The 26,452-nt window shown below is 38.7% G+C and overlaps 1 protein-coding gene and 1 pseudogene across 4 annotated transcripts in view; one reads left to right on the forward strand and one right to left on the reverse strand.

Moving 5' to 3' along the window:
- Positions 1–26,452, forward strand: part of Usp37 (ubiquitin specific peptidase 37) — a 107,826-nt gene that overhangs the window by 77,299 nt on the left and 4,075 nt on the right. For 3 of the 4 annotated variants that reach the window (XM_076931669.1, XM_076931668.1, XM_034497371.2), the window contains 9 exons: positions 4,813–4,977; positions 6,500–6,565; positions 10,084–10,225; positions 11,923–12,178; positions 13,199–13,365; positions 15,402–15,462; positions 21,000–21,115; positions 24,050–24,119; positions 25,815–25,953. In XM_076931669.1, coding sequence (XP_076787784.1) covers positions 4,813–4,977; positions 6,500–6,565; positions 10,084–10,225; positions 11,923–12,178; positions 13,199–13,365; positions 15,402–15,462; positions 21,000–21,115; positions 24,050–24,119; positions 25,815–25,953 — 1,182 coding nt within the window. The remainder of the gene's footprint in view (positions 1–4,812; positions 4,978–6,499; positions 6,566–10,083; positions 10,226–11,922; positions 12,179–13,198; positions 13,366–15,401; positions 15,463–20,999; positions 21,116–24,049; positions 24,120–25,814; positions 25,954–26,452) is intronic. The other variant, XM_034497372.2, reaches the window with a different exon arrangement.
- LOC117705124 (large ribosomal subunit protein eL30 pseudogene) lies at positions 1,714–2,069 on the reverse strand (annotated as a pseudogene).

A 26,452-nucleotide genomic window follows, 5' to 3' on the forward strand; every position in this document is an offset into this window, starting at 1 on the left:
CTGTGAAAAAAGTGGTCTTTGAATCTCAGGAAGATAACAAAAAGAGAATGCAGTTAGTGACACTAGCTCTAGAATTTTTTTTCAGTAATATTGTAAGTTACATAGTTTTGAGTATCCCTTCTGAAATGCTTGAGCCATGAGTGTCTTGTATTTTGTAATATTTGCATGTATGTAATGAAATCTCAGGTTGGGAATGTGTACAGGTCTAAGTACTAAAGTTCATTACATTTCATATATACATTATACATAGTCTAAAGATAATTTTATATGCTATTTTTAATATCCTTTTTTTTTTACCTTTATCTGTCACATAAAGTAAGTATGGAATTTTTCACTGTAGTATTAAGTTATCCAGTAAAAGTTTCAGATTTGGAACATACGTGATTTTGACTTTTTAGGTTAGAGATGTCATTTGTTTTGCTGTAGCCTCCCTTCCTCTCTTGTAAGTCAGGTAAAATCTGCTGCAGATACAATATATACATAGGAGGAACAGCTTACTTCATTTTTCCCATCTCTTTTTCAAAGGATTTTATAAGTTAGTAGATTTTCTATAATCATAAGATTAATTTTCTACCTTGGATGAAATTAATTTATATTATGTTGATACTATATTATCATAAGATGAAGCTAGTGTAGAAATTATGATGTGGTTATAGGATAGCTTTTAAAGCTTTCCAAGATTAGATCTCTCTGCTACAAACAGTATGGTTGTTAACATTAAATATTTATGTGGCGCTCTGTCCGCACCAGAAAGTTCTACTTTCTTTTATTATCTTCAATTTTCTGTAAATGTAGTTTCTGGAACTCTAGGCCTCAGGGGAAAATTCTTTTACATTCTATAATGCATTTCTTTCTCAAAAATAAGTTTTCAGAGAAATTACTGTATAAGTTCTAACAGTATTATTTGTTTCTGGTTTTTTTGTTTTTTTCTAATTTAGGAGACTGAATGTTATAAGGCAGTAGGGAGGAAAGAAGAAATTTGAAGGCAAAACATTGGTTACTACTGTCACTAACTGTATGCAGTTGAAAATACTGAGGTAGTTCTGGAGAGATGGCTCAGCAGTTAAGAGCACTGCTGTTTTTCCAGACCGTCTGGGTTCAATTCCTAGCACACACATGGATTTATTGTTGTTATTTTTTATATAGGGTGTCTTCTGTGCTCCTCTTCCTGTCCTAGAACTCACTATGTAGACCAAGCTGGGCTGAGATCCACCTGCCTCTAAGTACTGGGATAGCCACCACATCCAGCCCACATGGTGGCTTAAAACTGCCCGTAGCTCCATTCTCAGGGAATCTGATTCCCTTTTCTGACTCCTCCTGCACCAGGAACACAGGTGATACAGACATAATGTGCAGGAAAGACATCCATGCCCATAAAATAAAAAAATTTCAAATTAGCCAAGCAGTGGTGGTGCACGCTTTTAATCCCAGTGCTGGGGGGTGGGGGTGCAGGTGGTTCTCTGTGAGCTTGAGGCCAGCCTGGTCTACAGATTGAGTTCTAGAACAGCCAGGGCTACACAGTGAAACCCTGTCTTGGGTGAAGAAAAAAAAAAAATAAGAAAAGAGATCTCTTTTCTTTTTTTTTTTTTTCCCAGTAGTATATTTGTATCGTGTTAATTTGTTCCAAACTTGTTGTCCTCTGAATCTTTTTTTTTTTTTTTTTTTTTTTTTATCAAAGGGGGCTCTGGCAAAGTTTTATTAAAACTTTCTTGTTCACTTCTCACTAGTCTGCTCTGGCATGCTTCTGATAATATCAGAATGATAGCCAGTGTGCAGACTCTAGTATTTTCCACACGCTGTGCCCAATTCAATATTATTGCCACTGTACGGACACCAGTTTTAGCCAACATGCCATAGTATTCTATTTCAGATTTCCTCAGAGCTGGGCAGTTGTTGTCGAGGATGACCAACTTCACTTTGCCTTGTCTGATCATCTTCAGAGTCTGTTTGTACCCCAGCACATACTTTCCACTTTTTATAACAAGCTGGAGCCTAGAGTTGATCGACTCCAGAGACTTTTTGCGGCCATCATCTTCCTGCCTTAGGTGTGAGACAGCCCCCAACCAAGATCAGCCGCCAAGATGGCCGTGGAGCAAGAAAGGCGCCTCTGAATCTTAAATACTAATTATCAGCCTTCCAAACCACTGTCTACTTTTATTTTAAGGGGGGGGGGGTTTGGGGGGCTTGGGGGGGGGGGGGAGTGGGCAGCTCTGCATCTAAGGCCTTGGTTTGGTTTTTAAAGACAGTTTTACTCTGTTGCCCAGGCTGTGTTGCCCAGGCTGGCCTTCATTTTGCAACAATCCTTCTGTCTTTGTCTCCTAGCACTGGAATTACAGGTATGCACCACTAGATCTAGTTATCTGTTTTATCTTTCTGCTGCTGGAATTGAAAGCAGGGCCTTTCACTGGCCAAGCACCAAGCACTCTGCCTTGTGCTGTCTTCCAGTCCTCTGCTTTCATTATTGAAAGACCTAATGCTTTTGTCACTTTCAGTCTGACTCGTCTTCATAGACTAGTAGTTTTGATGGTAATTTGTTCTTTTCATGTTGCTTTTACTTTCGCTCTTTGAAGTTTTAGTTAAATATTTTAGAGTTTGGCATCAGTTTTAGGCTCTTTAACAACTGGATCAGTATATCCTTTTCTGTTGTAAATTAGGAGGCCGTGAATTCTAGCTTCAGAGGCAGGTGGTATACTGGAGTCTAGCCCAGGGTATTATGCACTGGAGGCAAGTGTTCTTCATGAGCTGTAAGTTTTTGTCTTGAGGTAGGATCTCAGTAAGTCATTAGGATTGGTCTTGAACTCACAGTTCTGCTTCATCCTTCTGAGTTGTAGAATTAGAACCCTATCCTACCTCATTCATATATAATATATATATTGTATGTATATCAGTAACTTCAACTTGCAGATTGTTTAGTTTGTGACTTCTATGATAGAAGCCTGTACAGAAAGAATAGATAAAATTTTCTAAGGGGAGACAGTTTTTTTTACCCAAACTGGAGTTTAAACATAAGACTTTTGAGTTTCAAATTTTGAAGTTTGCCAGGCAATGATATCACACGCCTTTAATCCTAGCCATTGGAGTCAGAGGCAGACAGATCTCTGTGTTCAAGGCTAGCCTTGGCTACAGGGTAAGTTCTAGGATAGTCATGGCCCTCATAGAGAAACCCTGACTTGGGGGAAAAAAAACAACAACAACAACAACAAAAAATGAAGTTCTTATGGGCTTTGAAATATATTTAATCCATCAGACAGAAGTTAGATGAAATTAGATGACATTACCATGCAGTGGTAATAACCCCCCCCAAAAAAAAAAAAGTGTTTCTAAAGATCTAAAAAAAGCCTATTTAGACTTTAGACTCAGACTAGATGACCATGCAAATGCTTTATATAATGCTTTCTTCTTAGTGGACAAATTTTTTCTATTTTTCCTCTTAGTTTTCTCTAAAGAAAGTGGTTCTAAAATAAGCAGTAGGGCCAGCAAAGTGGATCAAAGGATAAAGGTGCTTGCTGCCAGGTTAGGTGACAAGATCCAGTTCCCCAGGAGCCATTTGGTAGAAGGAGAGAACCGACTCTCAGACATCCTGTTTTCTACATGGACACCATCACACACACACACACACACACACACACACACACACACACACACACACAGAGTAAATAAGTATAGTAAAATAAGAGAATAATCTTGAGGCTAGAAGATGAGCTCAGTTGAGAGAGTATTTACCTAGCACAGAGGAAACCTTCAATTCAATCCCAGGCACTACATAAAACCTTACAGTGAAATGCACCTGTAATCCCATGTCTCTTAACACTAGAAAGGTAGAGATAGAGGGACTGGAAGTTCAAGATCATCCTTAGCTACATAACAGGTTTGAAGCCAGCCTGGGCCACATGAGATCCTGTCTTTAGAATATATAAAAATAACTAATCTTGAAATACCAGGGAGTTGGCTGATCAAAAAAAGTTTCTTGGGCTAGAGAGATGGCTCAGTGCTTAGGAGCACTGGCTGCTCTTCCAGAGGTCCTGAGTTCAATTCCCAGCAACTCACAACCATCTATAGTGGTGTCTGATGCCCTCTTCTGGTGTATTTGAAGAGAGCAATGGTGAATACATAAAATTAAAAAAAAAAAATTCTTGAAATAATGTTGGTCACCATTATGCATACAGGTTACTGTGTAATATTTAATGTAATAGACATTTTACCATATGATCATATATGACCTATTTTAAAAGTCAAGTAAATAATTTAAGGTTAACCAAAGATTACTAGACATATTTAAATTTTTAATTCTTTTGCCTATTGTATGTTGTTTCCTGGTGGAGGATTTTCCTAGGAGCTTCATACATCCTTGATCTAAACTTCATTAATCACTAGACCCAAGATTTTTATTTGTATCTATCCTAACACCTTTCTACACAGCAAATATTTAGTAAATGTTCCTTAAAATATGATTAGTTTGGCCAGCTGTGTGCGCGCGCGCGCGCGCGCGCGTGTGTGTGTGTGTGTGTGTGTGTGTGTGTGTGTGTGTGTGTGTATACACGTACGTACCCAGGAGGCTATTTGAGACAGGTCTGGTTATGTAGCACTGGCTGATCTGGAACGCTGTGTGTGTACCAGGTTGGCCTTGAATTTATAGAGGCCCACCTGCCTCAGCCTCCCAAGTGCTAGGAGTAAAGGCTTGGCCATCATCACTCAGCATGAGCAAATGCATTCTGTAAGTGATAATTTGTCTGACATGATTAGAGTGATTATTATAAGAAAGATATCTGTGTTTTGCATGAATTAGCAGAGTCATTTTCTTTTGTTTTTTAGGGTCCTCATTCTTCATTTGAAACGATACAGCTTCAATGTGGCTCTCTCGCTTAACAACAAGATAGGACAACAAGTCATCATTCCAAGATACCTGACCCTGTCATCTCACTGCACTGAAAATACAAAACCACCTTTTACTCTTGGGTGGAGTGCACATATGGCAGTGTAAGAGACCATGCTTTTTACCTTTTCTTTTGAAATATAATATTTCAGAGATTGCCCAAACTAGATAACAACTCTCAGGAAAAGAAACCAAACCCAAAAGATTTTTATTCTTTATTATTTTGCAGCTTTAATATGAAAATGCTAATTTTAATAAAGAAGTAATTGGAAAAAAATGCTTACAGTCTTCCCAAATTTAATAGGTTCCTCTCATAATATACTTTTTTGAGGGAGTGTTGCTACTTTTTTACAATATATAAGTAAAATGTGGTAATTTATTTCTGTGTTCTTCTCTACAGTTTCTATTTCAGTAGATCTGCATAGGGCTTGGGAATCAATGTTCTTAATAAATGCCTCAGCTCTTTGGAACATGCTAATTTGAGAAATCAAATGTTATCTTATAGCCCCCCCTAAACATTTTGATTGTAAATTATGCCCAATCTGAATAACTTCACAGATTTCTAAAAGTGTTTCAGAGAAAAAGAAGTCCTCTCTGCTTAGATTTTTCTTTGTCATGTGTGTTGGGACTTTAGGACTTCTGAATATGGTGCTTTCCTACATGCTTGCTCTACTTGGAACCCTACACTATAGATATTTTACATACTTGAACAGTAATTTGGTAGAATCATAAAGTCCTAGAGCTGTAAGAGTGAAAAGAATTTTGTTCAAATCCTTAATTTCACTGAGGTTAGTAATTAAAAAGGCCAAACCTTGCAATTTCAGCCTAAAGCAGAGAGAATGCTTCAAGACCAGTTTAGGCTATGTAGAAATTTGAGGCCACCCTGAGCTACATAATACTCGGTTTCCAAAAAGAGCAAGGAAGGACAGTTTCTTGGCTAGACTTAGACATTACAGGAAATAAATGGAACAATTCCCAAAATTAATTGATGCAATTTCATAAGATAGATTTCTCTTGGATTTATAAATTAAATCTTGTAAGTTTACACACAAAGTCCTCCAGGGTCGACTAGCAAAGCATGGACCTAGAGAGCCTTATTGTTTGTAATTGTTTTTCTTTCTGCTTTTACTGGAAGAAAATGTTTTTCTTTGGTGTAAACTGCCCTCTGCTGGCAGAGCTGTTAGTCCCTCTGACTGTAGTACATGTCTTGTGATCAATGATCTGAAATGAGGCTGACTATATTTTAATGCATTTGTAGTGGCTTTAAGGCCTTGGTTGGAAAGTTCAGCTAACCTGAGGGAAAATCTGCTGTGACCATTCAATGCTTGTCATCTAGGAAATCTCAATAAACTGAGAGCTATTTTATTGCTCAAAAATAATGGGATGGTTTTCCTCTAAGTACTTCTCATGCACTTCACTTGACTTCATTTGAAAAGCTGTTTATTTCAATAATTAGAACAAGGAGAGCCAGAGATGGTATGGTTAGTATTATTTTAAAATATCATTTGCTTTCCAGGAGGGGATAAGAAGAGACTTTTAGTGTAGAATAATTAACTTTTTATCAGTTAAATATCTACCTTTAATGATGCAATTGTATACATTATATATTCTCCAATTTTCTGATAGTTCTAGACCATTGAGAGCCTGTCAAATGGTGAATTCCTGCATCACCAGCCCTTCTGCACCTTCAAAGTGAGTTCTTTTTCTTATGGACACAAATTTTGTCTTTGTAAGGATTTAGCTCACCGCATCTCTAAGGTGGCCCACCCCTTTTCTTCCTTTCTTTTGCATGCCAGTCGCTCAGCTTTACTCATGCTTGGGGACATCTTTGAGTCTGGCCTAGAGGGGACCTGGGCACAGATTTTAGCAATCAAAGAACACTCCAGGATTTTGTTTTTAAGTTTCTTAAAATATCTTTGTTAGTAAATGATGGTTTCATCCTAAAACTCTGAAGAACTGGAGGTTTAAAAGGATAAAATAACTCTTGTGTAAAGCACCGTTCTTCACAGGTAGACACAGGCAGAACCCCACCAGAATTCTGGACAGAAACAGGAACTAGGCACTAGAATGCAACTATTCTGTATCTATTCTGCAGGTGTTTTATATTTTTTTAAAGACCAAATTGTACTCCTTTAAGAATTCACTGGAAATTCTTGATTAGACCTTTTTCCCCCTAAAAATTTCATATCCCAAAGTTTTGTTTGTTTGTTTTAGGAAAAACATAGTTTTGTTCTTATTTGGGACTTGTGTAACCATAAGATGATATTTAAGACATTTTCCTCCTGTAATCCTTTCTCAATTTCATAAAACCAGATGATTAACATGAGTAGAAGTCTGAACTGGTACCATTATGAGTACTCTTGCCTGCTCTCCAGATACAGTGAACAATACCATTTCCTGCTTAGAAAGTAAGCAGGTGGAGGCTAGACAGCACTGGCTGCTCTTCCAAAGGGCCAGGGTTCAATTCCCAGCACCAACATAGCAGCTCATACCTGCCTAGAACTGCAGTTCCAGGGCCTCCGATACCCTCACACAGACATATATACAGGCAAAATAACAAGGCACAAAAAATAAAAGTACACTTTAAAAGAAAAAAAATTTTTAAAGTAAACAAGTGATGCATTTACAGGATGTTTTTCACAGGCAAGTTGCCCTCTGTAAACATTGTCATCACTAATGGACTATATTTGATGTATCAGATCACAGTGGTTGCAGGAAGCAGATGGCTTCATTGGACATATTATACCTTGGCATGGCCATCTGTTCTGGATGATAATTTAAAAGTTGGTTAATAAAAGGTGAATAGGGTCTAAATGACCCATCATGCAAATCAAATTTAAACAAGGCTAAGCTCTAAACACTGTACATCAGTTCTTTTGTAATGTTCTCTGTCAGACTTGACCATGATAAAAACATCTTAGGTGCCGGGCAGTGGTGGCACACGCCTTTAATCCCAGCACTTGGGAGGCAGAGGCAGGCTGATTTCTGAGTTCGAGGCCAGCCTGGTCTACAGAGTGAGTTCCAGGACAGCCAGAACTACACAGAGAAACCCTGTCTGAAAAAAACCAGAAAAAAAAAAAAAAAAAAAAAAACTTAGGTATCACCCTCCCTTTAACAAAGTATTTGATTAAAAATACGTCAAGGTTTGCTTGATGAGCATGAATCAAAAATAAGAAAACTCATTAAAGCAGGCTATGGTAGTGTACATCTGTAATCCCAGCACCTGGGAGGTAAAGGCAGAAAGCTCAGGAATTCAAGACCATCCTCAAACAAATAGCAAGTTTGAAGACAGCCTGGACTATATGAGACTCTGTACCAAAACCATTGGTGGGAGCCTAATTTGGCAAATTCTAAGTTATACCGAAAACCTGCCTCTGTAAAGCTTCTCGGGAGTCTTCAGTCTTGATGCCAGCCACTGGCCTCTTTTCCTTATCTACGTGCTATGCTCTTGATTTTCATTGCACTCTTTTTTTTTTTTTCTTGGTGTCGTGTCTATTTATTTACAGTTTTCACATTTAAATTAATTGTAGTTTTCAGATTTTCATTTTTTTTTTTACTATAGAATATTAGTTTAACTCCATATAAGGAAGTTTTTGTTCTTTGATCTTTGCCATTCCTCCTTTGATGCTGTAGCATCTTCTCAGGTATCACTGAAAAATATTGTCTCACATAAATAAATTTTAATGAGACTGAAGCTTGTCTTTTTAACCATGTATCACTTTACCATATAGAAAGAAATTTTCTAAAATATGTTAATGCTTTTTCTCTTTCCTCTTCTTCTTCTCCCCTTTCTTTGATTTTTCAAGAAGGTTTCTCAGTGTGGCCCTAACTGTCCTGGCACTCACTCTGTAGACCAGGCTGGCCTGGAACTCAGAGCTTCACGTCTGCCTCCTGAGTGCTGCTGTTAAAGGCTCATGCCACCACACCAGCATGTTGTCACGCCAGCATGTTATGCTGTTCTTATACACATATTTTTTAAATGATTTACAATTTGTATTGTGGGGCTGGAAAGATGGCTCAATAGTTAAAAGTACTTGCTGCTCTTCCCAGAGCATTGAAGTTCAGATCCCAGCACCACATCAGATAGATTATAGCCTAGCTTCAGAGGATCTGGCACTCCCTTCCAGAGGCCTCCGGTACTTCCACAAATGTAGCTTACCCAGACCTCGAGCATACTGACATATGGGCATACATACATATATTTACAAAATCTTGTCACATAGGAAAAGTGAATCCATATTCTAAGCAAGTATCAGTACTACACTGGGTTTTGTTTTTATTTTCAGACAAAATCTTGCTATATAACCCAGGCTGCTCTCAGATCTGCAGTTTTATTTCCTCAGCCTCCCTAAGGCTGCCAAAACAAATGCTCACTACAGTGCCCAGTTTCACTATTTTTAAGATGGTACTATTTGCCTTTACATTAAACAACTTTTAGTTCTTTCTCCCCTGACTTTTTTTTGTAATTATCCTCCCTTATTTCATAACTCATTTTTTATGAAATTGCTATAGTATTGGAAATACATCATCCTAATACATAGGAATTAGACCTGCTTTTCTCAGGAGTTTTGTTATTGTTTTCTCATTTTGGAATGTCTTTTCTGGAAGGTAGCTAGGTTGTCAGAAGTCTGATTTCAAAATAATAAAATAAGTGGATTGTTACTGTCATTTTAAAAGTGCATAGAACATAATATAAAAGATCAAAAAATAGCTCTAGTGCTTTTGTCAAAAATACTGGTTGATAGTAGGGTATGGTGATGCATACCTTAAATTACAGTACTTAAGAGGCATAGGTAGGTGGATCTCAGTGAGTTTGAGGCCAGCCTAGTCTACATGCCATGTGAGTTCTAGGACAACCAAGGTTATGTAGAAAGACTCTAAAAAAATTTTACTGATTAGTTGCTATACCTTAATGAACTCAATAGAATACTTATTTTACAAATACAGTAACAAACTACATTTGGAATTGGTCATTAAAAGAAAAAGGCACAAAGTTTACTGGTGATCATAGGAGCATAAGCATTTTCAAACTTTGGCTCTTTAGGAGGGTGTCAAAGGTAATACTTTTTTTGATTGGTCATTTTTTTCTGTTAAATTGTTTTTATACTGGAAAAGCTTTATTGTTTTGGTGTTTATACATCAAAAACAAGCAAGTAAACAACAACAAAAAAGAACAGATGTTTATCACACCTTTTTTTGTATAATTACAGGAAATTCCCCTTCAGATCCAAGAGCTCCTTGACATCAGGCCTGGATTCTGACAGTGAGGACGAACTTAAACGCTCTGTGGCCCTCAGTCAGAGACTTAGTGATTTGCCAGGCAGTGAACAGTATCAGGAAGATGTGGAAAAAGTAAGTAATGATTTATCAAAAAAAAAATATCTGACAGTTTTCTGTTTAATTTAGCTATCCAAACAAATGCCTCAGCAAATTAAAGAAATTGACAAGGTAGATCTCAAACATAATGCCTCTGTTTCAGATACTAGCTGTGTAAGAGTGCTTTTCTTAGATAAAACAAAAAAACAAAAACCAAGTTTTGTCTAAGCATAATGGTACATGCTTATCCCAGACAAAGGAGAATTAGGCAGAGTTCCAGGTTCAAGGCCAGCCTTATCTACATAACAAAACACTGTCTCCAAAAATAGTAGTCTGTTTTAATGAAATTAATGTTACTGGGGACTTGGCCAGTGTTGAAATGCCGTAGTGCTTGGCTAGCATGTGTGAGGTTCTTGGTTCAATCCCCAATTCCTCACAAAAGGGCAAGGTGACATCACCAACTCTCAGAAGAACTTCCACATTCTATGTTTCATCTCTTTGCTTATTTTGATAGCTGCTGCTTTTAGGAGAAAATCATAGTGTTTTATATGAAAAAAGCAACTAAGAAATGTAATCTTTAAATCAGAATCGTGAAAACATGGCTGCATCATCTGTTTCAATCCTTAATAATTAATACTTCAAAAAAGTAAGATTTTCCAGGTATTTGCATCATTTGATAGAACTACAAAAGTTACTTGTGTTCTAAGTTGTCTCATCTTATAACAGAGCTGAAGGATTGTAATTATTTCACTTGGATATGAAAGAATGTCAGGAATTCTCCTAGAATAAAAGTTACTCCGGATATTTTTATGATTTATATAATCTTGTGTAGCTTTCGTTTTTCTCATTTAATACTAGACAATGTTGCTAGGTGATATATGCCTTTAGTCCCAGTACTTAGGAGGCAGAAGCAAGAGAATATCTGTAAGCCTGGTTCATATAGTAGTTAATCTGACCCTGCCTCAATTTAAAAAAAAAAAAAAAAAGGCCAGCCAGCATTTAAAATAGAATATTCAGGGTAATTAACAGAATGCTTACAGTATAATCCATATGTGTCTGGGCCAAAATGCTTAGTACATATTATCTTTGACTAATCTTTTGGTTTGGGGTGTGTGTATGTGTGTGGTTTTTTGTTTGTTTTGTTTTGTTTTGAGATAGGATTTTATGTTATAGCCCAGGCTGGCCTAGAACTTACAGCAGTTTTCTTGCCTCTGCCTCCTAAGTGCTAAGATTACAAACATCCACCACCATACTCAGTTGACTTACTGTTTTGAATAACTTTATTTTAGCAGTGTTTACCTTCCAAATTTCTATTAAGGGTATACTTTGCACCTTCACAATCAAGCAGAACTGTTGGGTTTGGAGTCATAGCTCAGTTGGTAAAGTGTGTAACTAGATAGGTGAGGCTGTGAGAGTGAGCAGCAGTACCACAGAAGCCAGACATCATGGCAGAGAGAGAGGAAGGGGGGGGGCGTGTTAGGGTGAGAGGATTGCTGTTGAAAACCAGAAGAGGGTCAGACTTGGGAACTGAGAACTAAACTTGATCCTCTACAAAGCAGTGTGAACTATTGACTGATGAGCCATATTTCCAGCCTCCTAATTCCCACTTTAAGCTCTAGAGTATGTTAGATACAGTGTTGAACATTAACTCTATTGATTGACATTCATATTGGTAGACGTTGGGTATATTAATGGACACTTTGCCTTCTTGTAAAAGTAATTCTCTTCTTCAGGATTTGAAATTGTGCAGATTAGAGCCTGGGAAGTCTGAACTGGAGAACTCAGGATTTGACAGAATGAGTGAGGAAGAGGTGCTGGCCGCTGTGTTAGAGATAAGCAGGAGAGAAGCTTCGCCGGTGCTCAGCCCTGACGACGACGATAAGCCAACCAGCAGTCCGGACACGGGGTTTGCAGAAGATGATATTCCAGAAATGCCTGAAAATGCAGATGCTATGGAAATTGAGAAACCCAAAACAATCTCTGAGCCAGGTAAGGTTCATCAAGATAAGCATCTGTCACACAGAACATGTTGTTCCAGAGCCTTTACTGACATTCGGCTTCTAAATAATCCATGTCCTCACAATTGAAAATGGGAGTCAGAGAGGGATATCACAAAATTATTTTTTAGATTTTGTGGAGTCAGAACATCTTCAATTTCAAATTACTTTATATACAAGTAAAATAATAATTAGTGTATCCTCGAGTTAACAAAAACCAAAAAGCTGATGGTGTTCTTCTGAGGTATTTATTTCCTCTTAATGCAGTGTATTCTTCTGCTCTTGTTAGTCACTGTGTAATAAGTAGCACTTGGTCATAGTCATTCTTTGTTCTCAGAATCATTCTGTGGGTTAGTGCTTCTAAATCAAGGGCATTCTCTGCTGCCCCAGAATGTTTGACAGTGTCTTTCATTTTTGGTTTTCACAAGTAGAGAGAAATGGACTGCTTCTGGCTTGAGCACTTCCATTTCCATAGATGAGAGGAATCTTTTATTCCTGTCAGGTGACTCAGTAAAGCTCTCCTATTCCTGAGAGAGTCTGGGGATCTTGCAAAAATTTACAGCATACTCACATCTCCATTTCCCACTCCTCAAAAGGCCTCATCAGCATTCCATGCAAATTATTAATGATGCTGAGGCCAAGAAACCCGAATACAGATCTGGTAAGATGAAATTGTTGGTCCCAAAAAATTCTAAGGCTGGGAGTGTAGTAGCTTGTTTAGTAGCTGTGCGCTTACAATGCACAAGACCCCGGGTGTGGTTCTCCAGCGTCCCAGAACCAAGCATGATGGTGTATACCAGTAATCCCAGCAAGGAGGTGTAGATGGGAGGTCAGAGTCTAGGCCATCTTCAGACACTGTTCTAGGCCTGTCTGAGCTACATTTGACCCTAACCTACAGTGTTAATGAGGGCAAGGTAAATTACTCTTTCAACAGTAGGTGTCACTAGAGTCCACAAAAGAGTCCACAAATTTCAGGTTTTTTCCAAAAAAAAAAAATGTTCTGCTTCTTCAGGTCCTGCTAGTTTTACTGAGATAACAAAAGACTGTGATGAGAATAAAGAAAACAAAACTCCAGAAGGCTCTCAGGGAGAGGTTGATTGGCTCCAACAGTATGACATTGAGCGGGAAAGAGAAGAGCAGGAGCTGCAGCAAGCACTGGCTCAGAGCCTGCAAGAACAAGTAAGACACTTTCTGTTGCTGCTTCCACCATGTTTCCTAGAAATGGAATCAAAATAACTGATGTGTTAATCATTTACTATGTGTTAGTCATTGCTCCTAGTTACTTATATACAGTTAGCTATTGGAAAAAAATTTATTTGGGCTTGTTTTGGATTGGAAGTTATTAAGTTAGTAAGGTTTTTATTATTAAAATGGAATAAAATATTGCTGGTCATGTTATATGTGTAGGGATGTAAGATTATTCCATTAGCTTTATTCTGTAAGCTATCAACAAGTACCTCACCTTGACTTTATGAATGATAGATTATTGTTTGGTTATTTTCTGATTGTGAGCCATCTCTGTAGCCCTGGTTATTTTATTACAGTATTTCTTTTACTATAAATTGTTTGATCAAAAATATCTAAAATCTAATAATTTTTAAGTTCTGTTGATAGAACCCTTATCAGTTCATTATATAGCAAGTATTTATAACATTATATAACAGGTGTTTGTTGTAGTACTGCGGTCAGACATGGCATTTCAACTGCCTACTCTAGGCTGGAGTCCTAGTTCCCAGTTTTTACGTTAAAGATTTATTTCATGTGTATGTATGTTTTGTCTGCATGTATATATATGGACCATGTGACTGGACCCTCAAGGTCCTCTGGAACTGGAATTACAGGTAGTTGTAAGCCAACATGGGTGCTAGAAATTGAAGCTGTGTTCTCTGCAACAGCTCTTGACCACTGAGCCATCTCAGGGTTCAGAAACCCTCAAACTTATAGGTGCTATTTTTCATGGTTGTTTGATCTAAGATAGTCCAAATCATACTAGTAAAATTCATTGGATGGAACAGTAGGTCGTTGATAGAACACTTGCCTGGTATTATGCAGGGTCCTGGATTCAATCCCTACACTGAAAAACAAGCAAAAGTTGCAGAACAAATACTTGCAGAAAATCATTAGACTAGTATTTTGTCTATTTGTCTTGCATTTTGTTGTTTGTTTGTTTGTTTGTCTGTTTGTTGTTTTTCAAGATAGGGTTTCTCTGCATAGCCCTGGCTGACCTGGAACTCACTCTGTAGACCAGGCTGGCCTCGAACTGCCTCTGCCTCCCAAGTGCTGGGATTAAAGGTGTGCACCACCACTGCCCAGCTTTATTTTTCAAAAACAAGTTTCTTCATGTAGCTCTAGCTGTCCTGGAACTAGCTCTATAGACCAGGCTGCCTTTGAACTCAGTGAGATTCTCCTGCCTCTACCTCCCAAGTGCTGGTGCTAAAGGTGAGCACCCCCACCACCTGGCAGACCAATGGTTTTCAATTGTGACTATATTTTAAAGTTACCTGAGGTGCTCCAAAAATACTGATGCCTAAATTGTTCTGACACTGATAAATGTTTAAAGGATAAACCTTTGATATGGACTGGGCATCTGTATTTCTCTTTCTTTTAATCTGGATTTTTAAAGGCTTCCCTGGAGATTCTAATGAACAATTGTTTTTCTTCTTTTTTTGTTTTTGGGTTTTTTTTGTTTGTTTGTTTTTTGTGTGTTTTTTTTTTAAGACTTGTTTGTTTGTTTGTTTGTTTGTTTAATGTATATGAGTACACTGTAGCAGTCCTCAGATACATCAGAAGAAGGCATCAGATCCCATTACAGATGGTTGTGAGCCACCATGTGGTTGCTGGGAATTGAACTCAGAACCTGTTGAAGAGCAGTCAGTGCTCTTGTCTGCTGAGCCATCTTTGCAGCCCTGTGCCTGGCATTTTATACATTTAAAAAAATATATATGCCATATAATCACACTGCATAATTTTAGGTTGGCAAGCCTAATGTTATTGACAAGAGGAAATAAAAACTTCAATGCTATGTTTTAAGAGGACAATGTTGAAAAAGAAACAAGCTTCCATTCCATCTTCCACATAGGTCATAGTCCAAATACCTGTAAAGCTAGAGAAAGCATGGTGAGCAAATGCTTCCAGAGCAGCGAGCACGTGGTGCCTTCATGAGCTTGTCTAAGGAGTACCTCTTTAAACACTTGTTTTGGTTCTTCTCTCTGTAGGAGGCCTGGGAACAAAAAGAAGATGATGACCTCAAAAGGGCTACAGAGTTAAGTCTTCAAGGTATGGGGAAGATTTCAATTCTATTTTTAAATGGAAAAGTATATTAATACATAGAAGAATATTTTAAACATTTTTTTAGACCAAGTCTTGTTTAGTCTAAGGTGTCTTTGGAACTCTCTGTAGTCAAGGATGGCCTTTTATACTGATCCTCCTGAGTGCTGAGATGGAAAGTATGCAGTGCTGCAATAGTGAAGATAACATGCAGGCCTGTGTGTGCTAAGTACACACTCTGCCAGCTGAGCTCAGTCCCTAGCCCTTTTTGTTGTGATTTTGTTTAGTTTTGTTTGTTTGTTTGTTTGTTTGTTTGTTTTAATGTAGTAACAAATTTGAACACCTCCCAGGTACAGAGGAAGAACCATAGGTTCTTACATACATACTTTAGAAGTTCATACATACCATAGGTATGCATGTCTGTTTCTCAGAGAAAATCACTGTTGTAATATTTCTGTTTAAAATATCTATTTAATAGATTTATAGTTCCATTGCTAAGATTTCTGCAATAGATGTCTTTGATCTAATTGACTTTTCCAACATTTCACTCTAGAGAAGTCAGTTGAGAGCCTAGAATAAGCCGGGCGGTGGTGGTGCACGCCTTTAATCCCAGCACTTGGGAGGCAGAGGCAGGCGGATTTCTGAGTTTGAGGCCAGCCTGGTCTACAGAATGAGTTCAGGACAGCCAGGGCTATACAGAGAAACGGTGTCTCGAAAACCCAAAACAAAAAAACAAAAAACAACAACAACAAAAAAGAGAGCCTAGAATAAGAACTCAGTAGCATAAGATTCACACACAGGGGAATGGAGAGATAGTCCAGTGGGTAAGAGGACTTGCTGTGCAAGCCTGAGGAGTTGAGTGTGGATTCCTGTACCACAGGAAGGAAAGGCAGGCTGGCGGGCGGGCGGGCAGCAGGCGGGCCTACCTCTAGGTTCAGAGAAAGGCTCTCCTTCACAGGAAGCAGACAGAGAGCAATAGAGTAGAATACGTAAACACACTTAATACATGTACATTTTTAGAAACTTGCACATGATCATGTTATTTGCAGAGTGTTTGGACCGAGTACTGAAGGTAAACAGAGATCTTGGATGTTTCTTCATTTCTGTTTCTAAACTGCCTTCAGTTTTTCTCCAGTTCTCAGAAACAAATGGAGCAAGAACACACTTGAGTAGTATAAAATGAGTAATCCTGACTGATCTGAAAAGTAGAGTACAGAGGAGAGCACTGCCAACACTGTAGTTAGGACAGAGTTACAGACACACACTAGGCTTGTCAGGCATTCTGCCTTCAGGACAACCTGGATATGGGTACACAAGGATGATCTTGAACTGAACCTCCTACATCTACCTCCCGAATGCTAGGAATGGGATCCTGTAGCACAACACCTGGTTTCACTTTTGTGGTTTGGTTTTATTTTGTTTTGTTATTTTTAGGACAGGGTCTCACTATAAAGCTGTGGGTGGCCCTAAAACTCTCTATATAGACCAAATTGTCCTCCATCTCACAGAGATCCACCTGCCTCTGCCTCTTGAGTGTAGGATTAAAGGAATGTGCCACCATGCCTGACTTCCTGATGGAGAACATCCCCATTCATCCTCCCACTCCCCTAGCTTTCTTAAGAAAGAATCATGATTTAAAATTTTAGAGTCCTTGCAAGTTTCATTCATTCTTAATATTTTGACTGAATATGGGATTCCTGACTTGCAGTCATAAAAATACTTCTCTCCCTAACTTCATGCCACTGGGTAATGAATGACATGTGTTATTTTCAAGGTTGCTATCTCAAAAATGTAAAAGCCTTTCTTTATCCTTGTTTGTTCCTTGAAGCTTGTAGCTCTACTCTTGTTTCTGTCATGCCTCCAAGTGCCTTCGTTACTCATAGTTTTTATACATTTCATCTTAAGCTAGAAATGTGTGTCCTTCTTAGAAAATGTAATTGCCCCTTCTAGTTTCCTTTCTTTTCTGAGTTAAGGTGTCATATAACATAACTTGCCTTAAATTCCTGACCCTCCTGCCTCCCCTTCCCAAGTGCTGGAATTCCATGCATATAGTCCCACGCCTTTCTTTCTTTTCTCTCTTTGAAACTTCTATTATCCAGGAGTTGGGCTAGCCCTTGTGATTTCCTCACATCTTCTAATGTGTGTTTTTGTTGTTTTGGTGTGCATTTGGGAAGCTTCTTCAGCCTTACTTACTGCAGACTTCTGAGTTTCTATCTCCACCATCTGTTTGTCAAGAGATGTTCTGTTTTATGGCTGTTCTTTTATGCCTTATTATTTGTTTCACCGGGGTAATAATCTGAACTATGATTTATTTATGGCCATAAATAGTTAATTGACTTGATGTTTTCTCTTCCCTGAGTAGATTGTTTCCTTTAGCTTGCTCTAGCTGGTATGTTTGGTCTGTGTAGCCCCTTGTTAAAAGCTTGTTCATGTATCCACTAATCCTTACTGTTAGCTTATCATTAAAATGAGAGAGCTAAAGAGATAATTGTAACCTGTAAGCACATGAACAGATCGTGTTTTAAGTCTTATTCTAACCCAAGCTGGCCTTGAGCTCATAGCAGTCAACATTCCAAGTACTGGAATTACAAGGTGTGAGCCACTATTCCTGCAGCTTTCCTGGCTATTCAAGTGCCTGGGTATTTCACTCTCTTACCTTTGTTCTAGAGTGTTCTAAGAGCCAACTATAATAACAGAGCCGGAGATGTGAGTCCCTTTCCTCATTCAGTGTCATCCATCGTGACTTCATCTGTCTTCACATCCCTTAAACTAGAGACTGTTAACCTCTTCAAAGAGCTCTAGAATTCTGTCACCGTTTAGCACTATATAGTAGGGAGATGGGATGTTTTCTTTTCCATTATTTACAAATTCTTTATGTAGAGCCATTAATGAAAATGGCTTATATACTGAATTTGTATGTTTTGGGTGAAATTTAAGAGCTTAAGTTGAATTTCTATCTTTATGTTACATTTCAAGAACTTGTTTTATATTTCTTTAAAAATATGAAAATTAGTGGGTTTTCTGTAGTCTCGTTTTGTTTTGTTTTGCTTTGCTTTGCTTTGTTTTGTTTTTGAGATAAAGAGTCTCACTATGTAGCCCTGACTAGCCTGGAATTCTCTATATAGATTGGGTTGGCGTTGAACTCACAGATCTGTTTGCCTCTGCCTCTCAAATGCGGGGGTTCAAGGCTGCACCATTGCCACCATCATCCAGCTACCTTTTTTTTTTTTTTAAGTATGTATGAGTGTTTTGCCTGTATATGTGTATGTGTGCCTGTGGAAGTCAAAATAACTGAGTTAGTGACTATTGTGAATTGCCATATGGACCATGGGACCTGAACCTGGGTCCTCTGCAAGCACAAGTGCTCTTAACAACTGAGCCATCTCTCCAGCTCCAAGTTACTTTATCATGTCAGTATATTTCAAAGAAAAGTCAGAGCCATCTTGCTCTACAAACATGAGGACATGAGTTTCATTCCCAGCACCCGAGTAAAAATCCAGCTGTGGTCATATATACTTGTTTTATTTACTATAATATTCTTAGTAATTCTTTGAGAATTATATACATGCATATAATATATTTCAGTCATATTCATTTTCCACCTCTCTCCTTACTCCTCCCAAGTCTATTCCCTGTCTCCACAGCTCCCACCAATTGCATGTTTTTCTGTATAACCAATCAAGTCCAAATTTTACCACCCATCTATTCCTGGGGGTGAGATCATTCACTAGAATGTGATAAACATACCTGAGGCTATACTCTTTAAAACTGACTCCCTCCCCAAGAAGTCATAAACTATTCAGACATCCTCAGTTAGTGGTGGTGCTGCATGAACCCCTGATTCTTGTCATAGTTACCTTTCTGTGCTTATGATAAAATAACATCACCAAGGAAACTTATAAAAGAAAACATTTTATTTGACTTAAAAAAGTGTTAGAGTCCATGATGGTGGAGCAAAGGCATGGCAGCAGGAAGAGTTGAGAGCTCGCATCTTAATCTACAATCATGAGGCAGAGAGCAAGCAACACACTTCAAATGGCACCTCAGACAACACATGCACCTCTTCCAACAAGGCTACACCTTCTGATCCTTCCCAATGTAGTAGTTCCAGCAACTAGGGACCAAGTATTTAAACTTAAGAGCCTACGGTTGCCATATGCTCATTCAAACCACCACACCACTCCATGCTATAATGTTGACTGGCTTGATCTTGGGCAAGCAATCATAGCTGCTGTGAGTTCATAAGTAGAGCAGCCTGACATGTCCAAAGATACTGTTTCACTCCAGTCTCCCTGACCTCTGTTTTTTTTATCTTTTCCATCCTTTCTTTTGTGGTGGTCCCTGAGCCTTAGGAGCAGGTAGTGTGGTATGGATGTCCTATTTGTGGCTGAACTCTCCATAGACTCTTGTCCCTTGACTGTTCGTGAGTTTTTGTGTTATCCACTGTCTACTACACACAGAAACTTCTCTAATGAGGATTGATAGCTACACTAATCAGTGAGCACACAGATTCAGAGGGCAATTTAATACTTTGTCCATTTAGCAAGATAACAGTAGTAGTCTATAAGCTCCCCAGCCATTGTTTTTAGTGAGATTTTATAGTACCTAGTATGAGTTTCCTCCTGGGAAGTAGGTCTTAAATCCAGTTAAAAAGTAGTTGGATACAACCATAGCATTTGTTTCACTGTTGCACCCATGGGCATATCTTGCCATGCCAGTTGTTACTGTAGCTCACATGGGTTCACAACTGGGTAAAACTATTGATGACTCTTTCCCCCAGCATCTTCTGGTAAGCTAGGTGAAGGCATACTTGAAATCACAGTACCAGGGAAGTGAGGACAGCTCCCCAGAACCTATCCTAGTGAGAGACCTTCTCTTTAAAAATCCAGGTAGAGGGATTGGAGAGATGGCTCGGTGCTTAATAAGAACACTCTGGCTGCTCTTCCAGAGGACCCAGGTTCAGTTGCCAGTAGCTTCATGGCAATTCACAATCATGTGTAACTCTAATTCGAGGAGATCTCTCATCCATTTCTGACCTCTAAAGGCAACAGACATGCATGTGATGCATAGATAATACATACAAATGATACACCCATACACATAAAAATTAATAACTAACATAAAGGGTAGAAGGCTCCTGAGAAACAACCCCATGTCCATGCACAGCCACCTGAACTTATGCGGACACACAGAAAACAAGAAAGGGGGCGCCTTTTTCATAGATCTCAGTGTCTACAGTTACTTTCTAGGGTGCCTATGAGTGAACTGGAACTCTGTTAATAGAATATTTTATGTTTTCTTAAGATGATGAGATGAATATTCGAAGCTAGGTGTTTGGTTTGCTTCTTTTTTGTTTGGTTGAGACAAGGTCTTGTTTTATAGTCCATAGTGCCCTCAGACTTGCTGTCTTCGGCCTTCCCTCGGGCTGGTGTTAAGATTGCAGCTGGACACCCTCACGTCTAGCCCTGCCTTGAGCTGTTTAATCTTCCAAGTCACCTTATGTCTGTTCTAAGACCTTTTACAAGACCCATCTTTCTCTTCTTCAGAGTTTAACAACTCTTTTCTGGATTCCCTGGGCTCAGATGAGGACTCTGGAAATGAGGATGTCTTTGATATGGAGTACACAGAAGCTGAAGCCGAGGAGCTGAAAAGAAATGCTGAGGTACGGTTGGTGACACTGCCAGTGTTCCTTCTGCCCCTTCTCAGACGCTCCTTCAGTATAGCACAGCTTCTGCCCCTCAGCCGCTGTCAACACGTCTCCATCTTCTCTTCTCTTTTGCTCTTTATTTCTTTCATACAAAACAGAAATACATCCTGACTGATGTTCTTCTTAGATAAGAACATGTATATCCGTTTAAATGAAGACATAAATACATTATATTACCTTTAGTTTTACCGAGGAACTACTAATATATCTTTATATTTAGTGAAAACTGTTCATTCAGTTAATTCTGTAATAATAAACATATTGGTATACCTTCCTAGTTTCTTTTTTTGTTAGTTTGTCTTTTGAGACAGGGTTTCTCTTTGTAGCCCTGACTATCCTGGAACTCGACCTCAAACTCACAGAGAACCACCTGGCTCTGCCTCCCAAGAGCTGGGATTAAAGGTGTACGCTACCATGTCCAGCATCCTTCTCTTTTTGCAAATAATTGTTTTTCCCACAAAATACTGATTACTTGGGATTCCACTCTTCTAGCACACAACTATTATCAGCAACTATGAATATATTATTTTGTCATTCCCACCTTCATATGTGCTTTAAAATGTTATAACCTAAACAATGTTTTTATTCTCTTATTAAATACTATTCACTTGATTTAGTGGCTCATGCCTATAATCTCAGCACTTGGGAGGCTGAGGCAAGGTCCACCAAGAAGAGTTCAAGGCCCACCATGGACTACAGAATACAGTCCTGTGTCCAAAGGGGAAAAAAGATTATATACAAGTTCTTTTTTTGTTCCTTTTTTTTCTAACTTTATTTTTGGTTTTTATTTGTTTCTTATTTATTGTATGTATATAAGTGCTCTATCTGTGTATGGAGCCTATACACCAGAAGAGGGCATCAGATCCCAATACAGATGGTTGTGAGCCACCATGTGATTGCTAGGAATTAAACCTGGGACCTATAGAAGAGCAGACAGTGCTCTTAGCCACTGAGCCATCACTCCAGCTCCTTGTTTCTTTTTTTTAAATGAAGTCTCTTGTAGTTCAGACTAACAAAGAACCAGCCTATGTGCTAAGGATGACCTTCTGACCCTAACACCTGTACCTCCTGAGTATCGGCACTTACAGGCTTGTGTCACATGCTCTGTCTATGGAGTGCTATGCTGAAACCAGGGCTTCATGTAGTCAAATAAACAGTCTGCTAACCAAGACTCATCTCCAGCCTGAACTGGACATTTATTCTAATGTCTGTAGTCCTTTAAATGAGCAAACTACTGGGCTGAGGGGATAGCTTAGTGGTTAAGAGCACTGACTGCTCTTCCAGAGGTCCTGAGTTCAATTCCCAGCAACCACATGGTGGCTCACAACCATCTGTAATGGGATCCAATGCCCTCTTCTGGTGTGTCTAAAGACAGCAACAGTGTACTCACATATATAAAATAAATGAATCTTTAAAAAAAAAAATCACAAAAATAACATAAATGAGCATAATACTTAGGTAATTTTTAACTAACATTGAATATTTAAATTAGTTTTGGTGGTGGTGGTGGTTGTTTTTGTCCCTTTGTTTTTTGAGAAAGGTTTTTCCTGTATAATATAGTTCAAGGTAGACTAGAATTCAGATCCTTCTGCTGAGTACTGGGGTTACAAACATGCTTCCCCATACAACTTTCATTTTTTATTATAATAGTGTGTTCAGCAACTGTGTGTGATTATAATGTTCTCCACATTTTGAATTTCCTACGTAAGATAAACTTGCCAAAGTAAAATAATTTATGGCTTGCTAGTGTTGTTTGCTTTTTTCAAGAAATGGTTTCTCTGTGTAGCCCTGCCTATCCTAGAGCTTGCTCTGTAGACCAAGTAGGCTGGCCTTGAACTCAGAGATCTGCCTGCCTCTGTCTCCCAACTGCTAGGATTAAAGGTGTCTGTTACCACTGCTGGCCACTAATAGTTTTTTATTTCCCAATAGCTGTATTTCTTCTTCAGGTTTGACTTTATTGTATATCCTATAGTGTATGAATTTCACTTTTTTTTTGTTTGTTTTTTGTTTTTTGTTTTGTTTTGTTTTGTTTTTTCAAGACAGGTTTTCTCTGTGTAGCCCTGGCTGTCCTGGAACTCACTCTGTAGACCAGGCTGGCCTCGAACTCAGAAATCTGCCTGCCTCTGCCTCCCAAGTGCTGGAATTAAAGTCATGCGTCACCACTGCCCGGCTTGAATTTCACTTTTAATTTTTTATTTTATTGACAATATTTTAATACAGTATTTAAAATGTAGAAACCTATCTATAATTATGCAGTAACACAACAACTTTCCTTTTCATTCTGCTGTGCAGTAAGTACATAACTGAACATAACGTTCTGTAGGGCTGTAGTTATATACATTCATGTGGATTTGAAAAATAAGCTAATATGTTGCTACTGGGAATAATTTTTCTGTAAAGTTGAACAACATATAATTGATCTACCACTAATAAGTCAACTTATTGGATATATGCTAACTTCATTATTTTAATGTTGCAGTGAGTAGTTTAATATACATAAAGTATACCTTTTTTGAAAATTTTGTGCATGCATGCGCTTTGTCAAGGCCAGAAAAGGGCCTCGGTTCCCCTGGAGCCAGAGTTGTACAGGCATTTGTGACTGTGTGGGTGCTGGGAACTAAACTCGGGTGCTATGTAAGTACAGGATGCTCTTGACTGCTGAGCCATTTCTCCAACCCAAGTATATTTCTTTCTTTTAAATTTTTTCTTAGGATAATTCATGGAGATAGGAGTTATTACACTAAGGTTTATAAACAGTGTAACCACTGAAGATTTTTACTGAGTTTTACTACACTACACACTCAAGATTATCTATATCACCTTTGATTAATTTAAAGTCAGTATTTTACTTTTATTCAAATGAAGAGTTACGTCCACTTCTGTTTTCAGACAGGAAATCTTCCCCATTCCTATCGGCTCATCAGTGTTGTCAGTCACATTGGGAGTACCTCTTCCTCAGGTAAGTGGACATCGTGACTTCCACACTTGTTAACAAAGCAGCCACCACTTGCCCCATGCCTTATTATTTGTATGCCTTTGTTAGGTGTCAGTTGACTACTTTAAGGAAAACTTAAGAGGCTAAGGATTTAATTGATAAAGTACTTGCCTACTAGCATGCAGGAAGCTCTAGGTTTCATCTCCACCACTATATAAATTGGAAAGTAAGATACACATCTGTGATTCCAGTATTCATAGAATAGAGGCAGAAAGATTGGGAGTTCAGGGCCTGTCTGAAACCTCATCTGTTGCGGCCCGAGCTGCCCCATGTTTTGGGGCCAAGATGTCGGGGACCACTCTGTCAATGTTGGAACCCACACTGCCAAGAGCCTTGGGGTCTAAATTATTAGAGCCTGCACTGCCCCAAGCTGCTCCGGTCCACGGGTTGGGGTTCAGCAAGAGAGAGAGTGAGGACGGACTCGAAGAATGGAGACCAGACAGAGTGTGATTCAATCCCATTTATTCTTTGGTCTCTCTTCTCTCCAAGTCCCAAGTTTTCAGTTCCTAGTCCCTAGTTCTAGTCCCTAATGCCTCCAAGTTCCAAGTTACTTCTTCCAAGTGCTAAGTGCCTAATGTCTAATTCCTAGTTGCCTTTCTCAAGTCTCAAGTGCCTACTCCAAGTGCCTAATAATTAATAATCCTTTCTTCTGTCTGCCTCTCGCCTTTTATATGTCTCACTTCTAAGTCATGCCTTTAATCATGCCCTTAGGTCTTGTCTCTAAATCTGATCTCTAAGTCATGCCCTTAAGTCACACACCTTTAAGTCTCACACACCCAAAGGAAAATCCTGGGTATCTAAAACAAGATGTTATCAGAGTGTGCTCAGCTGTTGTAGGCTATTGTAATCAAGTCTATTGTCAGGGTATATGGCTCAAGATCGCTGCAAGGATGATAGCCGTCTTCTGTCGGCTCCCCACACTCATCTATAAAAAGATAAGAAAAATGTTAAAATACTCTCTTAATTAAACTCTGTGTATGGATTATGCAAGTTGGTGTGACTATTTTGGTTTTTCTATTCATAAATGATGATAAGTATTTTCCTGAGCAAATACATTTATTAGAAAGTTATCAACCTAGGGAAATGGGTCAATGGATAAAGTACTTGCCTTCCAAGCATAAGGACTGGAATCCTAGCTTTACATTAGGCAGACAGAAGGGATTCCCCAGGGTAAGCTGGCTAGCTAGCTATGTAAGTGAAACTAGCAAGCTCTGAGTCTAATAAGACACCCAGGCACAGTAAATAAAGAGAGAAGTGATTGAGGAAGACACATGTGTGCACAACATGAAAAAAATTAAGTAAGAAGCTGTCTCTCGATTTGCTACATTTGTGTGATACACTGAACACTTGAGAAGGAGCATGGTTTTAAAAAAAAAAAAAAAAAAAAATGAAAACCTCAGGCCTTGTGAACCACGTGAGTGAGTACAAAGTTAACCAAGCTTCCTAAAGACACCCTGTCTCAAATGGTCAAGGGCTGAACGGAGCACACACACAAAACCTATCACTTTTAATTCTCTGTGCGCACTTTTTAAATGAATCTTAGAAACATTGCTGAAGCTGATAATGAGGCCATGACTTGTTTCTCTTTCTCAAACTTCTAATAACTGAGAAAAAGATTTATTTTGAAAAACTGTAATTTTCTGATTTTATGTGTTTCAGGTCATTACATTAGTGATGTATATGACATTAAGAAACAGGCATGGTTCACTTACAATGACCTGGAGGTCTCTAAAATCCAAGAGGCTGCCGTGCAGAGTGATCGAGATCGCAGTGGCTATATCTTCTTCTATATGCACAAGTAAGAACCCCAGTAGACAGCAGAAACCGTCTGCAGCTACCCAGAATCTGCTCCCTGCACTCTGTAACTGGGGGCTTTGCTTAGAGTTTATCTCCTGATAGTGCCTCATAGCTCCCCAGGGTTTTCTCTGCTCACATTATCATCATATGAATATCTGGGAATTATAGTGGTTGTTTTGTGGTAGGTCCTATCTTATCATAAACTGGTCTTAAGTTCTGTCAGTGAGGTCTGATCATGTGAATAGGAACTGCACAGCATTCTTACTAAAACTGCTGGCACTTCCTCATTCTCAGAAATCAGCTTCCAGGGTTAAGATGCTCAAACAAGTAAACTGCTGACTGAGCACACAGTGTGCCAAGCAGGATTATGCAACTTTTATCAATATCCATGTCCTGGTTTGGTTTGGTTTGGTTTGGTTTGGTTTGGTTTGGTTTGGTTTGGTTTGGTTTGGTTTTTCCCTCACCTGTATTTCCCTCTTCTCATTGAATTCTGATTTTTG

The sequence above is a fragment of the Arvicanthis niloticus genome, chromosome 3, assembly GCF_011762505.2.
Source record: "Arvicanthis niloticus isolate mArvNil1 chromosome 3, mArvNil1.pat.X, whole genome shotgun sequence".
NCBI classification, from domain to species: domain Eukaryota; kingdom Metazoa; phylum Chordata; class Mammalia; order Rodentia; family Muridae; genus Arvicanthis; species Arvicanthis niloticus.